At 43.4% G+C, this 13,787-nt stretch overlaps 1 protein-coding gene and 1 long non-coding RNA gene across 2 annotated transcripts in view; both read right to left on the minus strand.

Moving 5' to 3' along the window:
* Window positions 1–1,810: 1,810 nt before the first annotated feature.
* On the minus strand, window positions 1,811–2,272 carry LOC115155390 (uncharacterized). The gene is made up of 2 exons (XR_003868066.1): window positions 2,170–2,272; window positions 1,811–2,098 (listed from the first exon to the last, which is right to left on the minus strand). It is a non-coding gene; the product is annotated as an uncharacterized LOC115155390 (long non-coding RNA).
* A 45-nt stretch (window positions 2,273–2,317) lies between these two features.
* rgs6 (regulator of G protein signaling 6) overlaps window positions 2,318–13,787 on the minus strand; it is a 120,294-nt gene continuing 108,824 nt past the window's right edge. The window contains exons 10-18 of the mRNA XM_029702098.1: window positions 13,785–13,787; window positions 13,484–13,582; window positions 11,976–12,037; window positions 8,281–8,391; window positions 7,227–7,352; window positions 5,316–5,502; window positions 3,798–3,887; window positions 2,860–2,919; window positions 2,318–2,623 (exon numbers count right to left, since the gene is read on the minus strand). The exon at window positions 13,785–13,787 is cut by the window's right edge and continues 72 nt beyond it. Of these exons, the coding sequence (XP_029557958.1) occupies window positions 2,573–2,623; window positions 2,860–2,919; window positions 3,798–3,887; window positions 5,316–5,502; window positions 7,227–7,352; window positions 8,281–8,391; window positions 11,976–12,037; window positions 13,484–13,582; window positions 13,785–13,787 (789 nt within the window). The 3' untranslated portion in view covers window positions 2,318–2,572. The remainder of the gene's footprint in view (window positions 2,624–2,859; window positions 2,920–3,797; window positions 3,888–5,315; window positions 5,503–7,226; window positions 7,353–8,280; window positions 8,392–11,975; window positions 12,038–13,483; window positions 13,583–13,784) is intronic.

Below are 13,787 nucleotides of genomic sequence, written 5' to 3' on the forward strand. Positions count from 1 at the left end.
TCTATAAACCGGATCCAAGCCTGATGTTGGTCTCTATAAACCAGATGAAACCCTGATGTTGGCCTCTATAAACCAGATCCAACCCTGATGTTGGCCTCTATAAACCGGATCCAAGCCTGATGTTGGCCTCTATAAACCGGATCCACCAATTCATGAACCATCTAAATATCCAGTTTGCATCCGGTTTATGGCGACCAACATCACATGCCATGATGATCTGGACCAGACTGCCGAATCCAGTCAATGGTAATAATCTGTGGATTAACTCATGTTAAATGTAGTAATGAATAAATTGCCAAAATGTCTTTAAATGGACAATTCTGTGAACCATCTTGTGCAAGTTTGAAATTGACACAATAACTGTTAGTAAAGGTGTCAGCTAGAGATTATGTGTAGGAGCTTGCTGGGATTTGTAGTTTTGCATGATGTCTACTTTGATGATAATTAGCATTTTTGAATCTGAGTGTAAATAGAGCCCTAATATATTGATAAAAGTCACCTTGTCCGAGACAGATTTACATGGTTATCAAAACCTCATGCCACGGCAAAACTACACGAAACACAGCCCTTATTTTAAGTGTTTCTAAAATCCCTTATGGGGAAAATGAATGGTGGAAAAAGATTAGGATCATTTCCCTGTTTGACTGCTAGGTTTTATGGCATTATGACACCTCCACTGTGGGGCTCTATAGACCGGAACCTTGGCCCCTTGGTTTATGAACCTGTACTTCTTATCTGAACCACTAGGTGGCAGCCCATCCCTACGCATTCAATGGCCAAGATTCAATGCTATGTGCACCATTTAAAGGTAGTTGCCGATTGAGACGACATATGCAGTGTTTATCGTGAATGCAGTCTCTCCGCGAACACGGGAACATTCACTTTGAAAAGGTGGGTAGCCGGTCAAAATCGCATACAGATTGATTTCAGTGAAGTCTGAAAAACAAGCTATTTCTGCAAAACATCGATAAACATCAGCTGTATTTCTGTCATTGTTCTTATTTTTTTATTATTACGATACTGTATATAATTTACAATTACAGTGTCAAATGCTGTCCATATATACTGTATATTCAACCGTCCTAACACAGTATGTCACCGTTCCCATATAAGATGGTGCCCTGTACCCCGACAGAGGTGGGCTCGGATGGAATGTGGTCGGCGTCCCAAATTGCACCCTATCCCCTATTTAGTGCACTACTTTTGACCAGGACTGATAGGAGGGAGCTGATCAGAAGGACTGCACTATAGAGAATAGGGTGCCATTTGTGATGCAAACTTGGAAATGTTAAGAAGGGACTGTTCTCCATAACAATGTGCTTCAATAAGAAGTCTGCATGTCCATATAAAATCAAGGCTGAAAAGCCTAACAGATTTTCCAAACATGTATTCAATCAAAATATGTTCCATTCCTTTCCTCCCTCCCATGTACTTCCATATTCAGCGCCTTCGGAAACTATTCAGACCCCTTCACTTTTTTTCACAGCCTTATTCTAAAATGGATTAAATACATTTTTTTACCTCATCAATCGACACACAATACCCTGTAATGACAAAGCGAATGTCCTTGATATTTTATTTGTAATAAATTAGCAAAAAATTTTAAAAACCTGTTTTTGCTTTGTCATTGTGGGCTATTGTAGGTAGATTGCTGAGGGGAAAAAACAATTAAATCCGTTTTAGAGTAAAGCTGTAAAGTAACAAAATGTGGAAAAAGTGAATGGGTCTGAATACTTTTCAAATGCACTGTAGGCAGTCCCCAGTGAGTGTACTCATTCTAAATCCCATTATAACGTCAGTCAAAGCGTTCCAAGTTTTAAGCATTTTAATGTTTCTGTAATTGAACAAAATAGTAGTGTAATCGTTACAATAAGCTATTATACTGTAGTAATATAAGCTGAGTTAGAGTAGAAGAAGTCTGACATTCCATTTGGTTCTAGAATCGATTAAAGGAACGTAATGGAGACAGAGAGTAGCGGGCAGAGTTATATGACATTCCATTTGGTTCTAGAATCGATTAAAGGAACCTAATGGAGACAGAGAGTAGCAGGCAGAGTTATATGACATTCCATTTGGTTCTAGAATCGATTAAAGGAACCTAATGGAGACAGAGAGTAGCAGGCAGAGTTATATGACATTCCATTTGGTTCTAGAATCGATTAAAGGAACCTAATGGAGACAGAGAGTAGCAGGCAGAGTTATATGTCGATAAACTACACAATATGTACCTCCCAAATGGCACCCTATTCCCTTTATAGTGCACTACTTTTGACCAGAGCCCTATGGACAAACTAGTCAAAATAGGGCTCTGGTCAAAGGTTGTACACTATATAGGGAATAGGGTGCCATTAGAGATACAGACAAAGACAGCACTGTCCCCGTATCAGATCTAGGTGACCTATTGCATGCTGTCTGTCCTCCACTGGAGCTCAGGGAACTGATCTGGAGTCAGTTATGTAGGTGACGTTGTGTCCAGGCCCCAGTTAGGCCTCTCAGCATCAACATCCAGCCCTCTCCCCACAGCAGAGCAGCTCCTCTGGGCATTGCTGTCTTACTCCAGCCCCAGGCCTGGTCAGGACGACTGCATCAGGCCCGTCAGCCGTTTGCCCGTCAGTGACTTGCCCTGAAGAGAGTAGGGAATTAGTATGATGGTTTCCTTGTTGGTTTCAGATTAGACGTTTTGTAACAAAGTTGTGGTCAAATTCATCTCTATGTGTAGATGACAGACAGACAGACAGACAGACAGACAGACAGACAGACAGACAGACAGACAGACAGACAGACAGACAGACAGACAGACAGACAGACAGACAGACAGACAGACAGACAGACAGACAGACAGACAGTAGAGCCACTGACCACGCTGCGTGTAAACTTCTCCAGAGAGGTGCGTCTTCCCTGCTGCTGCTCCGTCTCAGGCTGGGGCACAAAGCATCATGGGAAGAGAAGGGAGAGGAGAAATGGAAGAAAAAAAGAAAAGGGAGCTTGGTTGAAAACACTGTAAAGAAGACTAAACAGTATGATATCACTGGTTCAGACTAAACAGTGTGATATCGCTGGTTCAGACTAAACAGTATGATATCACTGGTTCAGACTAAACAGTATGATATCCCTGGTTCAGACTAAACAGTATGATATCGCTGGTTCAGACTAAACAGTGTGATATCACTGGTTCAGACTAAACAGTATGATATCCCTGGTTCAGACTAAACAGTATGATATCCCTGGTTCAGACTAAACAGTGTGATATCGCTGGTTCAGACTAAACAGTATGATATCACTGGTTCAGACTAAACAGTATGATATCCCTGGTTCAGACTAAACAGTATGATATCCCTGGTTCAGACTAAACAGCATGATATCGCTGGTTCAGACTAAACAGTGGTTCAGACTAATCACTGGTTCAGACTAAACAGTGTGATATCACTGGTTCAGACTAAACAGTGTGATATCACTGGTTCAGACTAAACAGTATGATATCACTGGTTCAGACTAAACAGTGTGATATCACTGGTTCAGACTAAACAGTATGATATCACTGGTTCAGACTAAACAGTGGTTCAGACTAATCACTGGTTCAGACTAAACAGTGTGATATCACTGGTTCAGACTAAACAGTAGTTTACCAAGTCACTGATATCACTGATTCAGACTAAACAGTAGTTTACCAAGTCACTGACTGCAGAACCTGTAAATCTCCAACAGAGGGCAGCACTTCACTATCTTGGATACTGAGGACAGATATCTAACTCCAGTCTTCCCCAGGCAGAAGGAGACTAGCACAGAGTCACACACACCTTCTTCCAGGCCATCAGCAGCTCCTGGTAAGCGTTGGAGCGCAGGTACCGTGTGTAACTGTCACTCTTCATCAGCTTATAGATGTGGTCCTGAAACAGGAGAAAGGGAGGAGACGGAGATCATTGTGTGTTTTAGCAGTATGCTTGTTTCTGCAGGCTTTAGGTAGTCTTTCAATCTCCCTTCCTGTGTCCCTCCCTCTTTCTACCTCCTCCCCTTCTTGTGTCCCTCCCTCTTCTACCTCCTCCCCTTCCTGTGTCCCTCCCTCTTCTACCTCCTCCCCTTCCTGTGTCCCTCCCTCTTTCTACCTCCTCCCCTTCCTGTGTCCCTCCCTCTTTCTACCTCCTCCCCTTCCTGTGGCCCTCCCTCTTCTACCTCCTCCCCTTCCTGTGTCCCTCCCTCTTCTACCTCCTCCCCTTCCTGTGGCCCTCCCTCTTCTACCTCCTCCCCTTCTTGTGTCCCTCCCTCTTTCTACCTCCTCCCCTTCCTGTGTCCCTCCCTCTTCCTACCTCCTCCCCTACCTGTGTCCCTCCCTCATTCGATCTCCTCCCCTTCCTGTGTCCCTCCCTCTTCTACCTCCTCCCCTTCCTGTGTCCCTCCCTCTTCTACCTCCTCCCCTTCCTGTGTCCCTCCCTCTTCTACCTCCTCCCCTTCCTGTGTCCCTCCCTCTTCTACCCCCTCCCCTTCCTGTGTCCCTCCCTCTTTCTACCTCCATCTCTTCCTCCTAGCTTATATAAAGTACCTTTCTGTCTGTCTGTAGTATAATGAACCTGTCTCTCTGTCTGTCTGTAACATAATGAACCTGTCTCTCTGTCTGTCTGTAGTATAATGAACCTGTCTCTCTGTCTGTCTGTAACATAATGAACCTGTCTCTCTGTCTGTCTGTAGTATAATGAACCTATTTCTCTCTCTCTCCATCTGTCTGTAGTATAATGAACCTGTCTCTCTGTCTGTCTGTAACATAATGAACCTGTCTCTCTGTCTGTCTGTAGTATAATGAGCCTGTCTCTCTGTCTGTAACATAATGAACCTGTCTCTCTGTCTGTCTGTAATATAATGAACCTATTTCTCTCTCTCTCCATCTGTCTGTAGTATAATGAACCTGTCTCTCTGTCTGTCTGTAACATAATGAACCTGTCTCTCTGTCTGTCTGTAGTATAATGAACCTGTCTCTCTGTCTGTAACATAATGAACCTGTCTCTCTGTCTGTCTGTAATATAATGAACCTATTTCTCTCTCTCCATCTGTCTGTAGTATAATGAACCTGTCTCTCTGTCTGTCTGTAACATAATGAACCTGTCTCTCTGTCTGTCTGTAGTATAATGAACCTATTTCTCTCTCTCTCCATCTGTCTGTAATATAATGTACCTGTCTGTCTGTCTGTCTGTCTGTCTGTCTGTCTGTCTGTCTGTCTGTCTGTCTGTCTGTCTGTCTGTCTGTCTGTCTGTCTGTTTGTTTGTTTGTAATATAATGTACATCTGCAACTTCTTAGCTGTCTTTCTGTCTGTAATATTATTCACCTGTGCGTCTTCGTAGCTGTATCGTCCCGGGTCTTTAAGGTTGGCGCTGGTGCGTTCGTAGCTGTGTGAGTCCAGGTTGATGGCGCTGGAAGCGCCTTCTGCCAGAAACTCTGTCCAGATCTCCTGAGCCCTCTCTGCCACGTTCTCCAGTGGCTGCCTCTTCAGATCCTGCACCGCCAACCAGAACCTGTAGAGGGGTTACACATTATTACAGCACCAACCAGAACCTGTATAGGGGTTACACATTATTACAGCACCAACCAGAACCTGTAGAGGGGTTACACATTATTACAGCACCAACCAGAACCTGTAGAGGTGTTACACATTATTACAGCACCAACCAGAACCTGTAGAGGGGTTACACATTATTACAGCACCAACCAGAACCTGTAGAGGTGTTACACATTATTACAGCACCAACCAGAACCTGTAGAGGGGTTACACATTATTACAGCACCAACCAGAACCTGTATAGGGGTTACACATTATTACAGCACCAACCAGAACCTGTAGAGGTGTTACACATTATTACAGCACCAACCAGAACCTGTAGAGGTGTTACACATTATTACAGCACCAACCAGAACCTGTAGAGGTGTTACACATTATTACAGCACCAACCAGAACCTGTAGAGGGGTTACACATTATTACAGCACCAACCAGAACCTGTAGAGGGGTTACACATTATTACAGCACCAACCAGAACCTGTAGAGGGGTTACACATTATTACAGCACCAACCAGAACCTGTAGAGGGGTTACACATTATTACAGCACCAACCAGAACCTGTAGAGGGGTTACACATTATTACAGCACCAACCAGAACCTGTAGAGGGGTTACACATTATTACAGCACCAACCAGAACCTGTAGAGGGGTTACACATTATTACAGCACCAACCAGAACCTGTAGAGGGGTTACACTATAATACACTATAACACCAACCAGAACCTGTAGAGGGGTTACACTATAATACACTATAACACCAACCAGAACCTGTAGAGGGGTTACACTATAATACACTATAACACCAACCTTTTGGAAAACCATAAAAGCAACGTGATTAAAGAGGTGGATTGGATAGAGGGTGAGATAGTGGAGAGAGATAAAGGGTGTGTGTCCGTCTGTCCGTCCTAAGTAGCCCCAAGGCTCCAGTGACCTTGGTTATCTGTCCAGTCCACCACCCTGTTGTCGTCTTTAGTAGAGCCCTTCATCAGAACATGCCTTCAGGGGACACACATACTCACATACAGGGTAGAGGTAATGAGGTTAACTTTCAAACAGAGGGATGAGCAGAGGAAAGGAAAGAGGTAGGAGATGAAGGGTAAAGATGGAGGTAGTCGGGGGATGGATGGAAGAGGATAAGGAAAGAGGTAGGATATGAAGGGTAAAGATGGAGGTAGTCGGGGGATGGATGGAAGAGGATGAGGAAAGAGGTAGGATATGAAGGGTAAAGATGGAGTTGGTCGGGGGATGGATGGAAGAGGATGAGGAAAGAGGTAGGATATGAAGGGTAAAGATGGAGTTGGTCGGGGGATGGATGGAAGAGGATGAGGAAAGAGGTAGGATATGAAGGGATGGGATGAAGCTAAGGGATCAGGTGATGGGAGAAGAAGAGGGATGAGGAAGAACGGATGGAAGGAGGAGATGGGGAGGGGAAGGGAGGGACAATGGAGGGAAAGGAGAGGAAATAAGGCAAGGATGAGATAAAGGATGTGTGAATGAAAGGAGAGGAGAGGAGTGTTCTATGTGTCTTCCTGTAGGTTCTCTGAACTCTGAGGAAATGAGGAAGGTTCTCTGAACTCTGAGGAAATGAGGAAGGTTCTCTGAACTCTGAGGAAATGAGGAAGGATTAGAGAAAATGAGGAAACAAGGGATGAAAGGAAGACGGGGAATTCTGTGTGACTCACTGTAGGTTCTCTGAGCTGAACTCTGATTGCAGGAACTTGAGGAACTGGTCTCGTCCTGCCGGATCCTTCAGAGCTTCATCTAGAGAGAAACCCCACTTCCTCACCCTCTGTTGACTGGGGTCCTTACTGAGGGGAGGGAGATAGGGGTTAGGGAGGGAGGGGAAAGGGAGAGAAAGTTAGAATTCATGAAAGATCAAAATAAAGAAATAGAAAAAATGAATACTTTGATCTCAAACAGTCTCAAACAGTCTCAAACAGTCTCAAACAGTCTCAAACAGTCGTAAACAGTCTCAAACAGTCTCAAACAGTCTCAAACAGTCTCAAACAATCTCAAACAGTCTCAAACAGTCTCAAACAATCTCAAACAGTCTCAAACAGTCTCAAACAGTCGTAAACACCATGCCGACGTTGGACAAGTGGTGACAGGGAAGTAGAAACATTGACAGCACAGTACTGTAATGGCAGCATATCATTTAAATCTCTGCAGGACATTTCCCTAACCTGTACTCAATATAATTAATACATTTATCCGGATTATACATTAGACACAATGATTATATGTCTGGGTTGATTAACCTCAAGGGTTCCAGAAGAACGACACAGTGCTGGGTAACAGCGTAGTCTAGCCCTGAAGATATCTTTTATAACTGTATTTAATAATAATATATGGACGATTGGTCGTCATTGCCCTTCGGTCATTTCTAAGTCTAAAGGGGATTATGTGAGACACAGCATAGGCGAGATAGATAGCTATCTGTAACTCTGGTACTTTGAAGGCACTATATAGGAAGGATATAGGACGATAGCTTGTCATTGCCCTGTGTTCCATTCGGTTACCGAGGTTGATTTTGCAGAGAGTGGTTGACTGTGGGTTAATTGAAAAGCCATAGAAAAGGCTGTGGGATAGAATAGGGAAAAGCTTTGCTCCCTGGGAAGTCTGTTTCCAGTGAGTTTGGGTGTTTCCTTCTGTAGTTGATGCCTTTGCAACCCTGCAACCAAAGACCTTTTTTACAAGACTTTACTATTACTTGATTCTAGGCGCTGTGGTCCTCACCTGGCTTCCAGGTCCCAGAATGAGAGGTCGTCACTGGTCCAGGGGTTGGAAGGTTCTGGTGACATCACAAATGGGTCATACTCCTGGTACTGCTCTGTGTAACTCATCAGACTGAAAGCAACACAACAGACAATACTCAGAGATGGACATTGTGAAGACTGACACACGATCAGTCAGATATCAGTTCTAGGCCCGCACAATTGGCCCAGCGTCGTCCGGGTTTGGCCGGGGGAAGCAGTCATTGTAAATAATATTTTTTTCTTAACTGACTTGCCTTGTTAAATAAAGGTAAAATAAAAAAATATACACTGCTCAAAAAAATAAAGGGAACACTTAAACAACACAATGTAACTCCAAGTCAATCACACTTCTGTGAAATCAAACTGTCCACTTAGGAAGCAACACTGATTGACAATAAATTTCACATGCTGTTGTGCAAATGGAATAGACAACAGGTGGAAATTATAGGCAATTAGCAAGACACCCCCAATAAAGGAGTGGTTCTGCAGGTGGGGACCACAGACCACTTCTCAGTTCCTATGCTTCCTGGCTGATGTTTTGGTCACTTTTGAATGCTGGCGGTGCTTTCACTCTAGTGGTAGCATGAGTCTACAACCCACACAAGTGGCTCAGGTAGTGCAGCTCATCCAGGATGGCACATCAATGCGAGCTGTGGCAAGAAGGTTTGCTGTGTCTGTCAGCGTAGTGTCCAGAGCATGGAAGCGCTACCAGGAGACAGGCCAGTACATCAGGAGACGTGGAGGAGGCCGTAGGAGGGCAACAACCCAGCAGCAGGACCGCTACCTCCGCCTTTGTGCAAGGAGGAGCAGGAGAAGCACTGCCAGAGCCCTGCAAAATGACCTCCAGCAGGCCACAAATGTGCATGTGTCTGCTCAAACGGTCAGAAACGGACTCCATGAGGGTGGTATGAGGGCCCGATGTCCACAGGTGGGGGTTGTGCTTACAGCCCAACACCGTGCAGGACGTTTGGCATTTGCCAGAGAACACCAAGATTGGCAAATTCGCCACTGGCGCCCTGTGCTCTTCACAGATGAAGCAGGTTCACACTGAGCATGTGACAGACGTGACAGAGTCTGGAGACGCCGTGGAGAACGTTCTGCTGCCTGCAACATCCTCCAGCATGACCGGTTTGGTGGTGGGTCAGTCATGGTGTGGGGTGGCATTTCTTTGGGGGGCCGCTCAGCCCTCCATGTGCCTGCCAGAGGTAGCCTGACTGCCATTAGGTACCGTGATGAGATCCTCAGACCCCTTGTGAGACCATATGCTGGTGCGGTTGGCCCTGGGTTCCTCTTAATGCAAGACAATGCTAGACCTCATATGGCTGGAGTGTGTCCAGTTCCTGCAAGAGGAAGGCATTGATGCTATAGACTGGCCCGCCCGTTCCCCAGACCTGAATCCAATTGAGCACATCTGGGACATCATGTCCCGCTCCATCCACCAACGCCACGTTGCACCACAGACTGTCCAGGAGTTGGCGGATGCTTTAGTCCAGGTCTGGGAGGAGATCCCTCAGGAGACCATCCGCCACCTCATCAGGAGCATAACCAGGCGTTGTAGGGAGGTCATACAGGCACGTGGAGGCCACACACACTACTGAGCCTCATTTTGACTTGTTTTATGGATATTACATCAAAGTTGGATCAGCCTGTAGTGTGGTTTTCCACTTTAATTTTGAGTGTGACTCCAAATCCAGACCTCCATGGGTTGATAAATTGGATTTCCATTGATTATTTTTGTGTGATTTTGTTGTCAGCACATTCAACTATGTAAAGAAAAAATAATTTAATAAGATTATTTCTTTCATTCAGATCTAGGATGTGTTGTTTAAGTGTTCCCTTTATTTTTTTGAGCAGTATATTTAAAAAAAAAAATAGGTGGAAACTGGTGAACCAACAGTAGTTTAGGTGGAAACTGGTGAGCCAGCAGTAGTTTAGGTGGAAACTGGTGAGCCAACAGTAGTTTAGGTGGAAACTGGTGAGCCAACAGTAGTTTAGGTGGAAACTGGTGAACCAACAGTAGTTTAGGTGGAAACTGGTGAGCCAACAGTAGTTTAGGTGGAAACTAGAGAGTCAACAGTAGATTAGCTGTAAACTAGAGAGCCAACAGTAGTTTAGGTGGAAACTGGTGAGCCAACAGTAGTTTAGCTGTAAACTAGAGAGGCAACAGTAGTTTAGGTGGAAACTGGTGAACCATCAGTAGTTTAGGTGGAAACTGGTGAGCCAACAGTAGTTTAGGTGGAAACTGGTGAGCCAACAGTAGTTTAGGTGGAAACTGGTGAGCCAACAGTAGTTTAGCTGTAAACTAGAGAGCCAACAGTAGTTTAGCTGTAAACTAGAGAGCCAACAGTAGTTTAGGTGGAAACTGGTGAACCAACAGTAGTTTAGCTGTAAACTAGAGAGCCAACAGTAGTTTAGCTGTAAACTAGAGAGCCAACAGTAGTTTAGCTGTAAACTAGAGAGCCAACAGTAGTTTAGGTTGAAACTGGTGAGCCAACAGTAGTTTAGCTGTAAACTAGAGAGCCAACAGTAGTTTAGGTTGAAACTGGTGAGCCAACAGTAGTTTAGCTGTAAACTAGAAAGCCAACAGTAGTTTAGGTTGAAACTAGAGAGCCAACAGTAGTTTAGGTTGAAACTGGTGAGCCAACAGTAGTTTAGCTGTAAACTAGAGAGCCAACAGTAGTTTAGGTTGAAACTAGAGAGCCAACAGTAGTTTAGGTGGAAACTGGTAAGCCAACAGTAGTTTAGGTGGAAACTGGTGAGCCAACAGTAGTTTAGCTGTAAACTAGAGAGCCAACAGTAGTTTAGGTGGAAACTGGTGAGCCAACAGTAGTTTAGCTGTAAACTAGAGAGCCAACAGTAGTTTAGCTGTAAACTAGAGAGCCAACAGTAGTTGAGGTGGAAACTGGTGAGCCAAAAGTAGTTTAGCTGTAAACTAGAGAGCCAACAGTAGTTTAGCTGTAAACTAGAGAGCCAACAGTAGTTTAGCTGTAAACTAGAGAGCCAGCAGTAGTTTAGCTGTAAACTAGAGAGCCAGCAGTAGTTTAGCTGTAAACTAGAGAGCCAACAGTAGTTTAGCTGTAAACTAGAGAGCCAACAGTAGTTTAGGTTGAAACTGGTGAGCCAACAGATGTTTCCACCACAGTGTAAGCCCAGTTTCAAACACCCTACCTGCATCACCATAGTGACACTGGCTATGAGCTCTTTAAAGGAATTCTTAGAAAACACACACAAAATCCCTGGTAGAAGGTCACCTTCGAAATCCATAAACCACTTCAGTGCTGCCCTTCAGCCTGTACCTTGTCCCTTGACCTTACCTAAGGCTGAGCCCCCAATACTCCCCAGCTCTATGGCTAGGGTGAAATGTCACCCACCAGCCGACCTGATGGAGTAATCACAGTCTCTGTGCTGGTGCTGTAAGCTAACAACACTCCACTGCAGACCTATGATTAACTGGAGAGCTGCATGGACTGGGCTAGTGAGGCTACTGAGCCAAAGGCTCAAGAGAGACTGTGTTGGAGGTGTGCAGAGGAAGGGAGTGGGGGGGCTTCTTCTATTCAGAGCTCTGGAATTCCACACCGGTTGATACAATATGTATGTGTTGATTTATCAAGGTCAAAGTGCTTTATGAAAGGATATGCTTTAGAGGTGAGGTGGTGGAGCTTTGCTCATACCTACCTCTCAGCGACTTTAGAAACCTTCATACAGTGTCGGTCCAACTGGCTGTTAAGAAACACAATCTGAACAGGGATGAGGAGGAGAAACAATATAAATCAATATTCAATTATTACGATTAAAACTGGTTTCTAATTGATAAACTCAGAGATATGTTCTTCTGAGAGCTGTGGCTGTCAACAATGTTCCACAGGATTGATGGGCACACTGTCCAATATAACTTCCACCATCTAATAGAACATAATATCAGATCCAACATCTAATAGAACATTCAACATCTAATAGAACTTCTAATAGAACATCTAATAGAACATTCAACATCTAATATAACATCAACCATCTAATAGAACATCCAACATCTAATAGAACATCCAACATCTAATAGAACATCCAACATCTAATAGAACATTCAACATCTAATAGAACATTCAACATCTAATAGAACATCCAACATCTAATATAACATCAACCATCTAATAGAACATCCAACATCTAACATAACATCCAACATCTAATATAACATCTAATATAACATCCAACATCTAAAATAACATCCAGCATCTAATAGAACATCTAATATAACATCCAACATCTAATAGAACATCTAATAGAACATCGAACATCTAATAGACCATCTAATAGAACATCTAATAGAACATCAAACAACTAATAGAACATCCGACATTTAATAGAACATCAAACATCTAATAGAACATCTAATATAACATCCAACATCGAATAGAACATCTAATAGAACATCTAATAGAACATCCAACATCTAATATAACATCCAACATCTAATTTAACATCTAATATAACATCCAACATCTAATATAACATCCAGCCTCTAATAGAACATCTAATAAAACATCCAACATCGAATAGAACATCTAATAGAACATCTAATAGAACATCCAACATCTAATTTAACATCTAATATAACATCCAGCCTCTAATAGAACATCTAATATAACATCAACCATCTAATAGAACATCAACCATCTAATAGAACATCAACCATCTAATAGAACATCAACCATCTAATAGAACATCCAACATCTAATAGAACATCGAACAGAACATCCAACATCTAACAGAACATCCAACATCTAACAGAACATCCAACATCTAACAGAACATCCAACATCCAAAAGAACATCCAACATCTAACAGAACATCCAACATCTAACAGAACATCCAACATCCAAAAGAACATCCAACATCTAACAGAACATCCAACATCTAACAGAACATCCAACATCTAACAGAACATCCAACATCTAACAGAACATCCAACATCCAAAAGAACATCCAACATCTAACAGAACATCCAACATCCAAAAGAACATCCAACATCTAACAGAACATCCAACATCCAAAAGAACATCCAACATCTAACAGAACATCCAACATCTAACAGAACATCCAACATCCAAAAGAACATCCAACATCTAACAGAACATCCAACATCTAACAGAACATCCAACATCCAAAAGAACACACAGAAGTACCTCTTTCTCCATGTCCGCTTTGGTGCCTTTTCTGGCTAGTTGTGATGGTGTGTGTACAGGGCTCTGAGACTGACCCTCGTCTATCAGACCATACACTGACTGGACAGGGGGATGGAGAGAAGTGGAGATAAATGTAGGAGAAGAAAGGAGAGGGAAGTGTGTAATGTTACCATCCCATTCCTTAATATTGGGTTTTTCAAACTTTTTTGTAAAGCCTTCGACATTGTCTTGTGACCCACCCACTTCACCAACCCAATAGTTCTGGCCACAGTCTAGTGAATCTAGTCCTTCCTGTCCGTACCTT

This window comes from Salmo trutta, chromosome 1, assembly GCF_901001165.1.
Source record: "Salmo trutta chromosome 1, fSalTru1.1, whole genome shotgun sequence".
In the NCBI taxonomy this organism is placed as follows: Eukaryota; Metazoa; Chordata; class Actinopteri; order Salmoniformes; family Salmonidae; genus Salmo; species Salmo trutta.